Consider the following 17955-nt stretch of genomic DNA (forward strand, 5'->3'; position numbering starts at 1 on the left):
CTGGAGCTCTCTGGGTGCCAGTGATAGAGTTCAGGCATGCCGCCCACTTTCCTCTTCTACCTCCGTCTTCCCACTTCTCCCTCCAGTGGCTTCGGGACCTCCACCCACCTGTTCTCACCTGGCCTCACTTGGTCTGTCCAGTGCTCTTGGGAAGGGAGCTTAAGCCAGGCTCTCTGCCAGGTGGTTACAGAAAATGCTAGACAGATGCTCTTCATCAGTGCCTGTGGATTCTTGTGTCACTAGTGACAACGGGATGGGGGAGAGGAAAAGGCTTCTGCCTGTGTGCTGACGTGTCCTGCCAGCCATCCCAGGCAGTCTCTCCCAAGGCTCTTGATAGGGTGCTCTGGGGGTCCTGTGGTGGTACCAGACCTGGTAGGGCGTTCTGCTGCCCTGCAGTGTTAGGGGGAGCCCCATGACTGAAGGGGGTTCCTTGGCATCCGGAGGTAACCTGGCATGGTGGCAGTAGGATGGCTCTGGATCCCTGAAGGCCAGCTTTGAGCCCAGTTCCTCACTAGCCACTATCTGAGTGGCCCCAGCCCTGGACCACCTGGCCCCTAGAACTTTCAAGTTCATGGTTGAAGTGGCCATTGAGTTGTCTCAACCACATGAGGGCTTCTGGGAAGATGGAGGATGGAAATGAGACCTGGGTGTACTCGGTAACTGGTAGCTGTTAGCAGGCGCCCTTTCTTCTTGGCATCCTTCCGGGGGCTGACTGTGTGGTGGTCACACACATGGGCCCTGGAGCAGGACAGATCAGGTGACCTCTGGCCCGATGTGTTCCCCCTCATCTGAAAAATGGGGATAATAATCACCTTCCTGTGCTGGATTTGTGAAGATGAACTGAGCCGATGCGTGAGAAGCCCCCGAGTCCAGAGCCCGCTCCCACTAGCTGGCTGTGTGAAGTGGGCAAGTTGCTGCTTCCGCACCGTGCAGTGGGGTGCGGTGGGGTCAGAGGCCAGCCTGTGCAGAGACGTTGGAGAGGCGCAAGTGAAATGAGTTGCAGCGCCTGCACTTAGTACGCTGGGAGAGATGGAGACAAAGGACAGGAGGGTAGCCGCGGAACGCGGTGGGCGGAGTGAAGAAGCCGGCGGGGCAGGGAGTCAGGCAGCCGGGAGGGGGACCTTCTGAGCGGAGAGTCTCCGTCCGTGAGGTCCCTCCAGCGCCCACTGCACCAACCTGGAGTACACGATGGCTGTGGGCCAGGGGTACACAAGGCCACAGCACACATGGGGTACATCCTCCCTGGAGGGTCATTTTGCTGGAAGGATTACGGGGAGAAATGTTAGGTTATAACCACGGGATGGGTAACTTTATGTTACATCCATGTTATGAATCAGGACAGAGGAAACATAAAACTGCAGGGGAATCTGGGCCTGTGGCTGCTGTTCTGCCATACCCCAGCCTCCCTTGGGGAAGTGTGGCTGCCCCTTAGCCAGCACAAGCTCTTCAGTGAAAAAGTAGACAGCGTGGTCTTGTCCAACCCTCTCGTGTGTGGATGGGGAGACTGAGGCACTGAGAGGTCAGGAGACTGGCCAGCCCTAGACTCAGAGCCCTCCTCACTGGGCCCCATCTTTAAGGGCTCTTTCTGATTTCTTACTAGTTCAGATGGAAGAGCGCTGGAAGGCAGCCCTCACGGTGAATCTGTGCGAACCATATTCAGGGCCCAAGCGTTGAGATATGCATCTGGTACATGATGGCTGAAGGGCAGGAGGACCGATTGGGGGGCCAGCATGAGGGCGGGGGCGTGGCTGAGTGCAGCCGTCAGCTGCAGACCCCTGAGTATACAGGGCCTGCTAGCCTCTGCAGGGACACAGGGAGCCACCTGTTGCACCCATCACTGCCACCGGTCAGCAACTCTGAGCCTGCCCGGGACCCTGGAAGGCGTGCTGCTGGAGGGATGGTAGAGCATGTAGGAACCTGGAAGACAGGAATGTCGGGACCTTTTCAGCAGCACTTGCTGTGGGCTGCAGCTCTGAAACAAGCCAAGGGGAGAAAGGAGTTCCGTGGCCAAATTTGTTGGGAGACCTGGGGTTAACAGTCCGCTGGGTTCCGTTACTGCAGGACCTCTCCCAGCGGGCGCAGCTCCCGTGCATGGTGCCGCCCCAGATGGGCCGCGCCTCCCCCTTGCTTGATCACAGGCTCCTCTCTCTGGGATGCATTCAGGAAGTTGGGTCCCGGCGCACTTTGGGGAAAGCTGACAGTAACAGCAGCTCTCCTTTACCGAGTGCTTGCCTTGTACTAGGAACTGTGCTTAGTGGCCACAGTATTACTGCTCATATTATTGCTCGCCCCCCCTCCTCCCCCCGCCCCCGCCAATGAGGTGGGTAGCATTTTACTGTGTCCATTTTACAGAGAGGAAGCCTGAGGTGTGGGTGTTTCCATGACTTGTCCAGGGCCCCAGGCTGGTATGTGGTGAGCCGGGATTTGAACCCAGGCTTGCTGACACCGCTGCACTGTGGGGCTGCCACTCTGTTGCACTCTCCCCACGCACCAGCCTCCCTGCCCATCCAGCCCCTTCTGCAGACAGAGCACCTGCAGCCTGGGGTCTTAGGGTGAGTGGGGGAGAGGCAGGGCCTTGAACTCAGGTGTCCCTCCTGCCAACACACACTGCTGTGTCCTGAGACTCTGTGCCAAGCAAGGGGTCTGCTCTGCTCTGGGGCCAGGAGAGGGCCCGAAGCTGGCGAACTGTGCCCCTGTGATTCTCTGAATGGGTTGAGGCCTGTGAGCAAGGCTGCATGTACCCTTGGCTGTCTGGATTGAGGGAGAAGCCAGTGGGACGCCTACTTATAAACAGTGTCAACTGGGTGGGTGAGTCGGGGACATCGCAGCCTGCAGGCCCTGTCCATCAGCCTACACTTACTGTATGGTTTGAGGAAAGACCTTGGGTACTGAGGGCAGTTGGAGAAACTGAGGCCCAGGTCTAGTGGCAGAGAGGGGTAGAGCTGGGGCTTAGAGACCTCATCAGTAGTGCATCAAGTCTAAACAAGTCTTCCCCATCACAGGCTGTGGCCTCGGTCCTTTGGGGAGAGACTCCCCCTTCCCTGGGCTGCCTGCCCCTCCACCTCCCCCCATCTTTCCCTTCTCCTGCTCAAGGCCCCTGACTGCGGCCCCTTGCTATAGTCGTGTCAGGGTCCCGCACTGTGCCCACCAGGTCCTGCAGTTGGCCGTCGTAGCACAGCCACTCTGCACGTCCTCTCGCCTGGTGGGCTGTCTGCTTCCCATCAGGCGGAGGGCAGCGATCGCACCTTGCTTATGGTTGTGGCCTCGGTGCCGGGCATGTGAAGACGCTCAATAAATTCCCGATCGGTTGAAGGAGAATTAGCAGAAACCGTTGAAGTGTGGGTAGGAGGCATAGGGAGGGAGTCCAGGTCTTTATTACTCAGTGACAGGTGAGTGGAACAGCAGGACGCCGTGAATTTACTGAGTCCCTGCTGTGTGCTAGTCACGGGACTGAAGACAGGGAAATATACACTCTGATCTTTGCCCTCCGTGTGTTTATATTTTTCCCAGTAAGACAAGGGTAACACATATAAAACCACTGAATAACAGGCTGCTAAATTCCACGCTGGTTTGGAGGACAGCATTCCCTTGAGTGACCCACAGTAGCAAAGTGGCGCTGCCCCCTGGGGGCCGCTGACTCACAGGTTGTAGCTCATTCATTCTGATCTTGGTCATGAGATGCAGGTATCATAGTCCTGTTTTACAGGTGAGGAAGCTGAGGCTCGGACCGGAAAAGGAATGTTCCTGCGATCAAACAGCTAGGGGCTGGCAGAGCTGAGCTCACGGTCAGGCTCCGAGCCCAGTGCTCTTCTGACTTAACCTGATACTTGGAATTCACACCCAGTAGCCGGGCCTCTGGCCCGAGGTCGGAGACCGCAGGCAGTGGGAGTTGATGATGGTCCCGCTCACCGACTGTCCGCGCTCGTGGTAGGAATACTACTCATGCTTCATTCAGTCTTCACGTAGATGCTCTTAAGTTATCCACAGTTTTCCAATAAGGAGACTGAGGCCCGGCCAATAAATGGTTTAGCTGAGACTCCATCCCAGGGCTGTCTGACTTCAAACCAGTGGTTCCCACACCTGGTTGCTGGGCATCAGAATCCTCTGTGGATGCTTTGGGAAAAGGCAGCTTCCTAGGCCCCTGGCCCTAGCCATTCTGGTACTGTTAGCCTGGGGTAGGGTCAGGGACTCTGTGTGTGTGCAAGCTCCCAGGTCGTTCTGTTAGGGATGGGGCCTGGGCCCAGGTGGTGGCAGGCCTGTGTGAGGGATGGGCAGGGCCTCTAACTCCTGGGACCCCTGCCAGGCTGGGTCTGATGGGCTCTGCTTGCCTTCCTGCCATGGGCCTTTGCCCTGTGATCTGCATGGGTGGGCCCTGCCTTTGACTTATCTGAAATGCCTGCTGGGAACTCAGCCATTTCAGTCTACCTGCCTCTGGGAGAAGGGCCTGGCAGAGGGCTGGAGTCAGACATTCATACCATGTTGATCTCTGCACGTCTGAGGGATCAAGACGGCACCTCAACAGACGAGAGAGGCCCTCTCCTTGTCAGACACATCTGTAGTAGAGCTGGGCACTTCCTGATGGGGCGCAGGGCAAACTCCGTGAGGTACGTACTTTTAGCCCCATTTTGCAGATGGGCAGACCGAGGCTTAGTGTGTTTAAGGAAATTACCAAGGTCATTGCTGCTGGTAAGTGGCAGGACCCAGATGTATGGTTTAAAGCCTGTCCTCTTAACCTCTGTCCTTCCTGGCGGGGAGAGCAGTAGCTAGAAATTATTCTGTTGCATCTAAGTGATGATTTCCTTACATGGATGCAATTTATTCCTTATCCTGAAATTCTTTTACATTCGTCTCCTTTTTCCTTTCAAGGAATAACTGTGAGTTACCTAAGAGGTTACCCTCTCTGTCTTAGATTTGGAAGCTGAGGCCCAGAGGCGGGAAGTGACTCTCCCAAGGTCACTCAGAAAATAGAGACAAAAACCTGAAATAGACCCCAGCCTCCTGGCCTCCAGCTCAGTGCTGTCTTTGCTGGTCCTTGCTGCCTCTTTGCTCGTGGGAGGCACGATAGCCCATTGGCACAGAGCTAGCATTACCTGGAGGCATCACCAGGGGTCCCGGGGCCTCGTGGTTGCGCACGTTGGATGCTGGCTGACCAGTCCTTTCCTTTCCTGTTTTCTAGGGTCCTACGAGTGTGGAATCTGTGGCAAGAAGTACAAATATTACAACTGTTTCCAGACCCACGTACGGGCACACCGAGGTGAGTGACATGTCCCTGGGGCAGAGCTGAGGGGCCGCACCTCCCCATCCTCTGCCTGTTTTTCCACCTGGGCCCCTCCAGGGTGACCCCAGAGGCCCTCAGAGCTCTTTCTGCAGTAGGAGTGGGACCCGAAGAGGAGAGGAGAGGCCTCCTTAACTTGGGAGAGCACCCAGGGATGGGGGTGGGGTGGGGTGGGGTGCAGCAGGATATGCCACCAGTGCCCCCTGTCTGCCCCCCACAGGCCCGCTTCCTCCCAAGGTGCTTCAGTGCTGTTCACTGTCAGTGGTCCTTGCAGGGAAGGTGCTCGTGTGTCATCTCATGTGCTGCTCATGGCAGCCCAGGGAGTGGGGCGGGGCGCTGGCTCCATTCTGAAGGTGAGGATGCTAAAGCGACGGGGACAGGAGGGATGGCGCCTGCCCCTCCCTGAGCCTGACCCTGGCAGGCAGGGAGGAAGGGCACCGGCTCAGGGCCCGACAGACAGTAGAGAACGGCGAAGGCTTTGTGCCTGCATCCTGAGCGGGAAGAGAGCATCCCTGGGCACGCGGTAGCGGCTTCTCCTGGCCTCCGCCCGCCCGGCTTCTCTCTCTTTTGATGCTGGCCCTTCCATTGGTCCACTCTGCTCACCACCTCCTTCTCTCTCTCTCACAGACACAGAAGCCACCTCAGGGGAGGGAGCCTCCCAAGGCAGTGAGTATTTTTCCCTCCTCTTGGACTGTGCGGGCTGAGAGGGCCAGGGGTGGGAGGAGAAGGGAGAGCCAGGGCCGAGGGTGATGCTCTCAACCCATCACCCCCACCCCAGGCGGCTTCTGGGAGGCCTGTTGCTGTGATGCAGGCTTTGGCTTTGGACACAGCACCTCAGAGCAGCCTTTCCCAAAGTGTGCTCCATGGCATAGGCATGCTGGGGGAAGTTAACAGGCTTTCTGTCAGTAAAGGGTTCTCTGGCCAGATAACCTGGGGAAGCCTTGAGTTCTGCTAAGTTGAACATGTTTCTTTGCTGTAGACTTTTCAGGGCCCTTCACTGGCAAAATATGCACGTGTATCCCCAAGAGGGGTCCAGGGTATACACCATTTCCTGTGTTCTTTTGACTCCCACTCATGGGTCGGGGGCTCCGTAGCTGATGTTGGGGAAATGCTACTTCAGAGAGTCATCCACCCATGGGCACGAACCCTGGGGTGCGGTATCCCGCCACTTGGCATATACAGGGCCTCGGCATCTGGGGATACTGTTCTGCTTGGCTACTTGCGGCCCCTGCTTGCCTTGCCTCCAGATCTAAACCCACAGGGCTGGTAGGCAGCCAGCACAACAAACCTGACTGCGCCCCGGAACCCAGCAGTTTCCCTCCCAGGTGCGTGTGTGCGCACATCCACCCAAAGATGTGAATTAGGGTGTTCTTAGCACTATTCGTAACGGCTTCAAACTGGAAGCCACCCAAGTGCCTAGTGCTAGTTGAATAGATAAGTGAGTCATGGTGTGTCCCACAAAGGACTACAGTACAGCAGTGAGAGGGAAAGGCTGACAGCTACACACAGCAACGTGGGTTACCCACAAACAGAACGTTAGCAAAAGGAGCCCGGCACAAAGAGTGCTTCCCCTAAGGTCTGTGTATAGAAAGTACAAGAACAGGGGAAACTAATTCACGCTGCAAGAAGTCAGAGTCGTGGTTACCCTTGGGAAGGGGTTTCTAGGTTCTGTGATTTGAGTTGGGCACTGGTTACAGGTGTTTTCGGTTTTCAAAAATGTAACGAGCTGAACGTTTAGGATTTGTACATTTTTCTCCATCAGTGGTCAGCATATTTTTTGATAGGGGACCGGATAGAAAATATTTTAGACTCTGCAGCCTAGGTTATCTCCATCGCAGCTGCGCAGCTCTGCCATGGAGCACGAACACAGGCAGAGACGGTATGGAAATGGATTCCTTATCAAAACAGACAGTGGGCAGGCCATAGTTTGGCCACCCCTGTTCTGCATGTTTGGTATACCACCATGAAAAGTTTCTTAAAATAATAAATAAACACGAGCCACCCCCCTTAAAAATCCAAAACCGAGTAGTTTGAGGAGGCAGGGCCTTAGTTGCAATTGGGTCCTAACAGCATTCCTTCTAAGGCACTTTGGCATCCACTCTCTCTTTGGATTCTTACACCACGTGAAAGGCCTGCAGGGCTGAGGCTACCCCTCCGTTTTCTGGAGAATCTGAGCCTCAGGTTGGCCAGGCACCTGCCCCAGAGTCCTCGGCAGGAGGAATTCAGGGTCCTATGCCTCCTCCCCAAGCCCCACGCTGCCCCTGCCTGGCCCCGGGCTCCTTCTCCCTCAATAGCTCCCTTCTCTTCCGGCTCCCATCGCCCGCCTGTGGTCAGCCGCACAGTTAAGGAACTTCCCTATTTATCTTTCCTTCTTTGGCTATTCTGAGCCCCTGGCCTCTCCAGCAGCCCCTCAATGATCCGTTATGCTCCGTCTGGCTTCCGCTGTTCCCGGAGTTTCACTAGTTGTGGAGGACTTCGTGACTGGGGGTATTTTTAGTCCTTCCTCTCTGCGGACTTCACTCCCCATGGCCAGTGTGCTCTGCTGGACTCTGTGTTCCGTCCTGCCCCCACGCCCTGCCCTGGGCCAGCAGTGCCTGCTCAGACAGCCTGGCCTTCTCACACCCCAGCCTTGCGACAGGACCTGGCCATGGAGTCCTGTGGAGAATGTCAAGTCCAGCCTTGACCTCTTTGCAGAAGAGGATACTGAGCTCCAGAGAGAAGTCATGCAGCTTCTTAGGGGTGGAGGTGGGCATAGAAACCACGTCTCACACCTTCTAGTCCAGGAATCTTTCGTTTATTTGTTAGAAAAATAGTACAGTCATACGTAGAGGCATATACCCAGTTACCCATCTCTCAACTACGAACATAAAAGATAAACTCCGCATCGAGCTCTCTTGCCTTTGTTTAACAATAATATTAGGTAACATTTACCAAGTATTTATTGTATGTTAGGTGTTGTGCTCATTTATTCTTTATCACAATTCTGGGAGATGAAGGAACATATCAGTCCTGTTTTACAGTTGAGAAAATCGAGGAGCAGAGAGTTTAGGGCACGTGCCCAACATTAATGGCACCTGTAAGTGGTGGAGTTGAGTTTGAACTTGGGCAGCCTGACTCCAGAGCCTGCCTCCCTAGAGATTCCTGGAGTCCCTGAACTCTCTTGGGGTCCTGAAGATGTGGTTTCACTGACCAAAAAATCATTTTGCCTTTCTTCCTTTGGGGATAACTCTCTTGTCCTAATTCGCTCCTGCCTTAGGAGGGCCCGGGCATGTGGTCCTGTCCGCATCGAGGAGACATAGATCAGGATGTGGCGTGGGATTCGACAGAGCAGGGTGGGGCACTTCTCAGTGGCAGAAAGCTGGGGGGTTCACCTTTTATTGGAGGTGGCGGATGTACGTGGCCCAGCTGGTAGGAGAGGCAGCGTGAGCAGAGATGAGACACGTGGGGTGGGCAACTGCGGGGTGACCAGCGCTGACCAGTATGGGAGAGGACTCACGGGGCAGGACCCCATCTGGAACCAGCAGACCCCAGTTGGGCTTGACTTCTCCACCTCTGTTCCCCGGGTATTCAGCTCTGAAAAGGATTACGGTCCAGATGGGACATGATGGGGTAGGTTGTTGCCTGTGTTGGATTGCTGGCCATGGGGAAGGATCGAAGCCTGTGCCAGGCTTGGAATCCTGGAACTGCCAGCCTGGGAGAGACCCTGGGAATCAGCTCATCTACCACCACACCCCCTCCCCAAACTAGGGGGGAAATGGGGATGCTGAATCCCGAGGTGGGGTTGTCACTTGCTGGCAGTCTGGGTGAGACAGGTGGGGACCAAGAGCCTCCTCCCCACGTCCCACCACCTCTACCCCGCCACTCCGTGGTGGGTCGGGGCAGGGGCATGGAGATGGGAGGGCCTGGTAGGATGGTGGATGCCTGAACCCTGCCTGGTCCCCACACCCTCAGAATGTCTGTGTGTACCTCGCCTGGAGACCAGGTCGTCTCTGTGGCCCTGCATCTTCCAGGCACGTCCAGGGACTGCAGGTGCCTTGGAAAAGGTGGAGGCAGAGGCAGGGAGCTGGCTAATGCCACCCGTGTCCCTGAGTTCAGCTAAGCGGGGGCCAGAAACCCTCCCACAGAATCGCCTGGCACTGCAGCCTTGGGATGGGGCAGTCACATCGGATCCTGTGTTTGGGTGCTGAGGAGCAAAAGACAGGCCAGGAGGCTGGTACCCCAGCCCAGGAGTGGAGAATGATTCATCCGGACAGAGAAGGACCGTGTGCCCTGACTCAGCCGCGGCTCAGAGTTAAGTGAGTAGCTGGATCCTGGCTGTTCCCTGCCCCGCTCTACAGCCTTGAGCAAGCCACCCAACCTCCCTGTGCTGGGCATCCTCGGGAAGCTGGGGTGGACGAGCCATCCCTAGATCAGCCCAAGGAGCACACACGCAAGGTCTTTGCTAGTCCAGACGTTGGAGGGGCTGCCGATGTGGCAAAGGCACTGTTCTGTACGAGTCCAGCCTCAGACTTTGGAGAGGCCTAGGGGGTCATCCAAACACAGGCCCTGTCATTGTTTATTGCTGTGTCACACACTTCCCCGTGGCTTCACCTGGTCCTCTGGCTCTCTCACGAGGCTGCAGTCAAGGCCGGGGCTGTGGTCTTATCTCACAGCTCAGCCGGGGAAGGGACCGCCTCTGTATGTACTCCCATGTTTGTCAGCAGGATCCATCCTTCCCAAGCTGTTGGGCTGAGGGCCTCAGTTCCCCACTGGCTGTTCACCAGAGGCTGCCAAGTGGGTCTCTACGTGAGGCAGCCTGCAGCAGGGCAGCTAGCAAGAGCGAGACGGTGTGAGCAAGGCCAAAGTCGTAGTCTTCCTGTGACATCACTTAACTCTGAGCCGCGGCTGAGTCAGGGCACACGGTCCTTCTCTGTCCGGATGAATCGCTCTCCACTCCTGGGCTGGGGTACCAGCCTCCTGGCCCTCTTTTGCTCCTCACCTTACTGCATTGCCTCTGTTAGAAGCGAGTCAGCGGGTCCAGCCGAGACATTGCACAGGACGGGAATGCCAGTAACCAGGGTCATTCAGAACCATCCATGATGGGCCTCACCCAGGCCCCCCTTGCTGTAGGGCTTGCAGCAGGTCCCTTCTGCCCCTCAGTAGACTCAAGTGTTAAATGGGTTATTACCTCCTCCCTCGATTGCAAGGCCGAATGGAGGGAATGCTGGGGAAGCTCCTGGCCTGGCCCCTAACAGTACAGCCAACACCCAGGAAGCTGTAGCTGCAGTGACTCTTATTCTCACATAACAAAGGAAGTCATGAACCAGGCCCTTAGGGGCTTAGCTCACATGGGGTAGGATCGGAAGTGCCTTTGAAAATCACTTCAAGGCTCCCTGGTCTCCTTGTGTACAAGACTCCTAACACCCCAGGAACCATTCTCCATGGAGTCACCAGTTGGGCCCAGTCTGGCCCACACCACCTCCCCCAGCCCCAAGTGACTGAAGCCCTGGTAACCACGTGTCTTTCCATCCCCCGCAGACAACTTCAGGTACACGTGTGACATCTGCGGGAAGAAGTACAAATACTACAGCTGTTTCCAGGAGCACCGAGACCTGCACGCAGTGGATGGTGAGTCAGGCCCCTCACTCCTCAGGAGCGGAGTCCCATAAAGAGACCCCCCTCCAGGGCTGCTTATGGGGCCCAGGGCCCACCCACAGCTTCCCCTCCCTCTTCCTACCCAGGGAAGGTCGGGCAGCAGGCAGACCACGAGTGGAGTGACGAACCTCCGAGGGTTCTGGGCTAGAGAAGGTCTCCATCATATTCCATATGTATTTCTGATGAGGGTAACCCAAGTGAAGTTGCCGTTTTTGAGGGTCAAAATCAGTCGAATATCAGCAATTTTATACAGATTTATTTTATGATTTCATGTTGAGTATTCACACGCTCTGGTGAAATTAAACCAATTTTTAAAATCGATGATATTTTAGCATCTTAGATTATACAGTTAGAAATTAGAACGATAAATTTAGGTAATTTATTTTTGGAATCTTAAGAATCCTAGAAATAGGGTCTTTGACTGGAAAAGCCTCTGGAGGGTTCCCTCTCCAGCCCCACACCCCAAGCCCGTGTCAGGCTGTGACAGCCGGGTCTCACCACCTGTCGCCTCTGGTCCATCCTTCCTCTCACCTCCTTTTTCTTTACCCATGCCCCCATCTCTTCCTTTTTTTCTCCTGCCCTGGTCCCTCGAGCGTCTGGCGGTGATCCAGAAACAGGCCAGCCCAAAAGCGTCTTCCTGCCCGGGGGTGGGCCCTCGAGGAATGGAGGGATGTGCCCTCCTGTGGCCCTTGGTTTCCTGGGCAGCCACAGTGGCTGAGGCAGCTGTCCTGGGCCCCAGAGGCAAGCTTGCTGGGGCAGAGGCTGGGAGCATTGGGCAGAGGCAGCTATGGGCAGGGACTAACAGGGTTCCTGTTTGCTTCTTTCCTTCTGCGGCTGCCGCCTCCCGCCCGGGCGCAGTGTTTAGTGTGGAAGGGGCCCCTGAGAATCGGGCAGGTAAGTCCTTGGTGGCTGCCCACCTCCCTGTCCCAACCTGGGCTCTGAGACCTGGTTACCAGGGCACTAAGGGCCGTGTGTTCTCCCACAGACCCCTTCGACCAAGGTGTCGTGGCCACCGACGAGGTGAAGGAGGAGCCCCCGGAACCATTCCAGAAAATCGGGCCAAGTATGCAGGCCTCTCTCTGGGGCCGGGGCTGGGTGGGGAGACAGGTGGGGGTGGCTGAGGGTGGCAGGGCAAGTCCCACCACTGGAAGGGGGCAGCGTTGCTAATCCTGCAGCAACAGCTCTGGCCAGCGAGGCACTGGCCTCCTTGTACCTCACTTTGCCCACCTGTCAAATGGGTCAGTCACTCTTAGGACTTGCTTTTGAGAAGCAGCAGGACAGCACAGGGTCCAGGTCAGGGCAGTGAAGGTAGCACAGGCTTGGTGCCCAGTGTTAGCCATCCTGAGCCTTGGCTCCTCACCTGTGGAGTAAGGGTGACACTTCCCCGCAGGTTTGTTGGGGGATTAAATGAGATCATGGATATAAATCACCTATTAATTAGCACAGTGCCTGGTACATAGTAGGTGCTCGGAAAATACTGTCGTTACTGTTGTCAGAAGGGGTTTATCAGCAAATGAAGCTCTCTGGGGGAGCTACATGCAGACGCTCCGTCCTCATCCCAGTAAACCCCTGAGAGCAGGAGCCACGCACTTGACCTGCCTATTCGCAACGCACTGGTATTGAGTACTGTGGGAACACAGCAGTGAGCAAGACAGATGTGGCCCTGCCTCGGGTAGTTCACACAGGGAGGGGGCAGTAGGTCAGTAAGCAGGTAGTTACAACATAGAAGCCCAGGGAGCAGTGGGGCTGGGGGGCAACTGACCAGCCTTGGGAATCCATGAGGCTTCTGCGTGGGGATGAGGGTAGGGATGAGCCCCTGTATCCCACATGAAGGCAGCAGAGCTGCACTTGTTCCAGGAACTGAAAGGCAAATCGATTCTGAGTTCAGGTCTTAGAGAGCCTTGAAAACCAGAAGAAGGCAGTTAGATTTCATCCTGAGGGGAATGAGCCAGAGTTTACTCAGTGGAGGAGGGACTTGATCAGGTTTGTGCTTTAGGAAGACATTTTGGCTGCCGCAGGGGGTGTGGATTTGGGTCGGGGTGGAGGTTGGTTCTCGCAAGTGAGACCGGTCCAGCCCTTCAGGAAGTTGCATGCTTGCTTCTTCCTCTCTATTTTTCCATGCCTCTCTTACTACCCAGCAAGAAGAGACCTTTATTGTCTCTACCTGTTGCAATAAGGATTAAGGCAGCTTGTGAAAATATACACACAAACATAGATTGAATGGATGAGGAAGTTTAGGGAAGGAGAGTCAAGGGAGCTGGAACAGTGAAGCCAGAGACAAGCCTCAGAGGGCGGGACTTGGTCCCGGCCCTTGGAAGGCATTGGATGGGCCCCTGAGTGTTCTTCCTCCTTCCTCGTAGGAGATGATTCTCTCCTTTTCTTTACCTCTTAAAGCACTCAGGAAACTGGAGATGTGATAATGTCTGTAAATATGATGTAAAAATAATGTCTGTATGACAGCACTTGTCATATGCAATGGTAAACATTCAATAAACAGTAACATTAAAATAATCTTGAAGTGGGGACTTGCCTGGCGGTGCAGTGGTTAAGACTTCACCTTCCAATGCAGGGGGTGTGGGTTCGATCCCTGGTCAGGAAACTAAAATCTCACATGCCTCAGACCCAAAAAACCAAAACATAAAACCGAAGCAATACTGTAACAAATTCAATAAAGACTTTAAAAATGGTCCACATCAAAACAAAAACAATCTTTAAAACAAAAAAACAACAGTCTTGAAGTGAAGAAAATGATGAAATCCTTAACAGTAAAACTGCCAGAAGTTAGACTGTGGGAGAACCCAGATGTGAATCAGACATGTTCCATGATGGAAGTTCATAGACCAATGCAGGACAGGGACACTGGGATCTGTGAAACTCCCCCCCTCCCGCTTCAGTGTTGTCTGCCAGCAGTCCCAGCATAGCACCACCCCTTCCATCTGTAGCATCATAATTATCAAAATAGAATACAGACAACATAGGCTATAGAATCAGACAAGCCCAGGTTTGAATGCTGACATCACCAATTTACTAGCTACTTACCCCCACTGAGTGTCCTTTGATTCTTGTATAAATTGGGAATAAGAACATCTATCTGTTCTTCAGGGCTGTTGGAGGATGCCTGTGTCAAGTGTCTAGCCCAGCACCCGGCTCGTATTTAGGGCTTAACGAATGAGCGATGTTGCTGAGAGATAGTCAAGAGCGAGAGCTTTAGAGCCATCCCAAAGATGAACCCCAGCTCTATACTTAATGCCTGTGTGACGTCCTGCAAGTTTTATAATCTCTCTAATCACAGTAATGACAGTAAAACTCACCTCTCAGGATTGTCATGGAGATTAGATGAGATTATATTTGTAAAGGAATTAGTATAGTCCTTGACATGTACATGGAAAGCATTAAACAAGTGGTAGCTATTAATTATCCAGAAAGGTACAGAGCAAGATGAAACTTGTTCTCTATATCAGTAACTACGTCTGACAGCCAGCCAGTGCTAGGACCCAGGAGGAATTATCACAAATTATATGGAGTAGGGAACTGCATTGAGAAAACTGACTGAGTTTGGCTCCCAGCTTGACGCCATGGAACTGAGATGTCTATAAGAGTATGAGGCTGTTCCTTGTTACCACTCAGCAGCTGCCTTGTGAGATCAGAATCCTGCTTCTTGGGCTTCTGCCACTTTTTGTAAGCTGGCCAGTGCCACAGAACCCTGATAGTGATGAGGCACAGAATAAGGGGAGCCAGTAGGGGTACAGTGCACTGTGGAGGGACTAGTCCCCACAAGTAGAGCTCTATAGGTCAGGGGAAGAGGAGAAACAGTGGCAGCAGGGCATGCTGGGAAGTATGCCTTTCACATCCATGTCAGCTGAGCAAATTGGAGAACTAAGTACTCAAGGAGGAGGAAGCCAGAGCCAGTACAGAGCAGAGGAATCCTGCTAGAAGGAGGGAGTTGGTCTAAGAGGCCCTGTGTGTCAACGTGCTCTTTGGGTGCAGATCTGAGAATTACTCCCATGGTAATGGTCTACCATGATAATGGGGGGACGATTGAGGACAATTCGTTCAAGTCTATTGAAACAGTGTAAATCTGGATTTATTTATAGGTTACTTGAGTTTTATACCTGGATAAGGAAGAGTGACTTGAAAGGTAAAAAAAAAAAATAAGAAAATAAAACTTGGGAACTATGAAAATTCCACATGACAAGAAAGGAATTTAAGAGACTTAGAGGAAGAGTATACCTCTGAAAATGATCTACCACAGAGTCTAGAAGGAAATGCTGCTTGGCAACCACAGTCAAGTATGAGAAAATATGACCTGTCTTAGTTCACTCAGGCTGCCATAACAAAGTACCATAGACTGGGTGACTTAAATAACAGAAATTTATTTTCTCACAGTTCTGGAGGCTGAAGTCAAAATCAGGGTGCCAGTATGATTGAGTTCTGGTCCAATGACCCTCTTTCTGGCTGTACTCTCACATGGTGAGAAGAAAAAGAGAGCAAACTCTCTGGTGCCTCTTGTTATAAGGGCACTAATCCCGTCATGAGGGACCCCACCGCCATCCTCATGACTTCATCTAACCTAATTACTTCCCAAAGGCCCCATCTCCAAATAGCATTGCATTGGGAGACAGGACATCATCATCTGAATTTTGGGGGGAAACAATTCAGTCCATAGCATGACCTCTGTAAAAAAGGAAGCTGTATGGTGAAAAAGCAACAAGATAAGATGAAAAACCAAAGAGAGAGGAATGAGATGAGAAGAATTGGAGAGAAGCAGAAAATATAAGAGCAGATTTAAAACCTACATTGTAGATAGTAAAGAGCAGAGTTGATCTGCAGAAATGGAATTAATAATGTGAAGGACAAACTTGAACAGATGAGCTTAATAAGCAGAAAACATGATAAATATGGAGAATGGGGAAACTGTTCCAGATAATTGGTGGGACAGAAGCAATACTCCAAAGATACAATAGAAGAAAAAATTGCTTAGCTAAAGGAAGACCTATATGTCAGGTAGAATCAATAAAAAAGGACCCATAACTAGATAGATATTAGTGGCTTTTTAAACTATAAATATAAGGGGGAAAACTATACAGGTGCCTGGAAATAAGAAAGCAAGTTACTTACAAATGATTTCAAGGTGGACTTGCATCGGACTTCCCTGCAATACTAAATGCTGAAAGATCATGGAATAAGTTCTGAAGGGAAAAAGGTGTAACCTAAGAATTTTATATCTAGACAAACTGTGATTTGTGTGTAAAAAAAAAAAAACAAGGGCTCAAAAACGTGCTATTTCTCCTATATACCCAACTTCAAAAAATTACTTGAAGATGTACTCCAATGAACTGAGTGGTTGAACACATTTAAGGGCTCAATTATGAGGCATTAATTCATAGTAAAAGAGGACTTGTGAATACTGAAGCCAGGTAAACTAGAAGTAAGTTTAAGTTTAAAATGTTGCAAATCTGATTATAAAATTGAATGCAAAATAAGATCATTCTAAAATATTAAAAATGAATGTTAAAAACCAGGAAGGAAGGAATAGGTGAAGGATACAATAAAGCAGGTTAAATCAGTCCTGCTTATAGTGTGGTCCCCAAACCAGCAGCATAAGCATCTCCTAAAAGCTTATTAAAAATGTAAATTCTCAGGCCCCACACCAGACCTGTGGAATCAGAATCTCCAAGGTGGGGCTCAGGTGTCTGTGTTGTAACAGTCTTTCTAGATGATTCTTATTTAGGCTAAAGTTTGAGAGGCACTGAGTTAAACTACCTTTCTCAATGGTAATAGATATGAAAATATCATTTCGTGCTTGACTATAAAAATTAGAGAAATGTATCTTATATACTGTCTAGAACAATGGAAAATATTGGAAAATGCTGGAATATTGGAGAATAATGGAAAGGCAAAGAAAAGGGTTCATACATCAAACAACTGAAAACTAAGGGAATAAACCAGAAAGGGTATAGGATGAAAAGAAAAGAATCATAAGACAAGTAAAACCAAGTCAGTAATAGCAATAAAAGCAAATGGCATAATTTCCTTTATTAGAAGACAAAGATTCTCAGGTTAACTTAAAAGAATCCAATTAAGAATGGTTTATTAGAGACATACTTAGTTAATTCCTTGTCTTTTACTCTTCTCTTTCCCATGGAGCTCTTTCCTACTCCCTTAACTAAATTGAATTCCCTATTAAGATTTTCACAGCACCGTGTCTCCTTAAGACTACCCATTGTGGTTGCAGTTTTAGATTTGTGTGATGATTTGATTTTTCTTTCTCCTTTTCCAGACTGTAAGTTCCTTGAAGGCAGGGACCATTGCTCGACATTTTGTGCCAGCATTTAGCACAGTACCTGTTTGATGAATGCAAGTACAAGAAAATTTAGGGAAATGGCTTTAGGCACATGTGAACAAGTAGAAGGATCTAACAAAGTAATTATCAAGAACTAAAAATATTAATACCAGACAAACTAATAAAACAGTGTAATTAAAAGTTAGAGTGGGGCTTTCCTGGTGGCACAGTGGTTGAGAGTCCGCCTGCCAATGCAGGGGACACGGGTTCGTGCCCCGGTCCGGGAAGATCCCACATGTGGCAGAGTGGCTGGGCCCGTGAGCCATGGCCGCTGAGCCTGCGCGTCCGGAGCCTGTGCTCCGCAGCGGGAGAGGCCACAACAGTGAGAGGCCCGCGTACCGCAAAAAAAAAAAAAAAAAAAAAAAAAAGAGTGGTGGTTCTTAACTTTCTAACACTTCAGGATTTTCTTCAGGACCTGTTAAAACACAGTTTACTGGATCCCATCCTTAGGATTTTTCTTGCAGAATGTTTCGAATAAGTCCCGAGAATTTGCATTTCTAACAGATTCCCAGGCGATGCTGATTGCCACTAGCCCAGGGACCATGCTTTGAGAACTGCTGTGTTAGAAAATAGTGTAATGTTAACAAAGGATATGGTTCAAAGTGGAGGTTTTGATCTCGTGAGCCTGTCTGCATCAAACAACATTATATCTAAATATACAAAATAAATTCAGAAACACAATGAATTGGAAGGATTGATCACA

General features: G+C 51.7%; 1 protein-coding gene across 14 annotated transcripts in view; it reads left to right on the top strand.

Annotated features, from left to right (window-relative positions):
• Positions 1–17955, top strand: part of ZNF618 (zinc finger protein 618) — a 183517-nt gene that overhangs the window by 125376 nt on the left and 40186 nt on the right. For 11 of the 14 annotated variants that reach the window (XM_022578968.3, XM_089913646.1, XM_089913644.1 and 8 more), the window contains exons 4-8: positions 5177–5254; positions 5903–5941; positions 10793–10882; positions 11768–11803; positions 11895–11972. In XM_022578968.3, the coding sequence (XP_022434676.1) occupies positions 5177–5254; positions 5903–5941; positions 10793–10882; positions 11768–11803; positions 11895–11972 (321 nt within the window). Of the gene's footprint in view, positions 1–1605; positions 1687–5176; positions 5255–5902; positions 5942–10792; positions 10883–11767; positions 11804–11894; positions 11973–17955 lie in introns of all 14 variants that reach the window. The other 3 variants (XM_089913645.1, XM_089913649.1, XM_089913654.1) reach the window with 2 other exon arrangements.

Source organism: Delphinapterus leucas, chromosome 6 (assembly GCF_059928025.1).
Source record: "Delphinapterus leucas isolate spDelLeu-1000000601 "Yukka" chromosome 6, BTC_Dleu_Yukka2, whole genome shotgun sequence".
Lineage (NCBI taxonomy): Eukaryota > Metazoa > Chordata > Mammalia > Artiodactyla > Monodontidae > Delphinapterus > Delphinapterus leucas.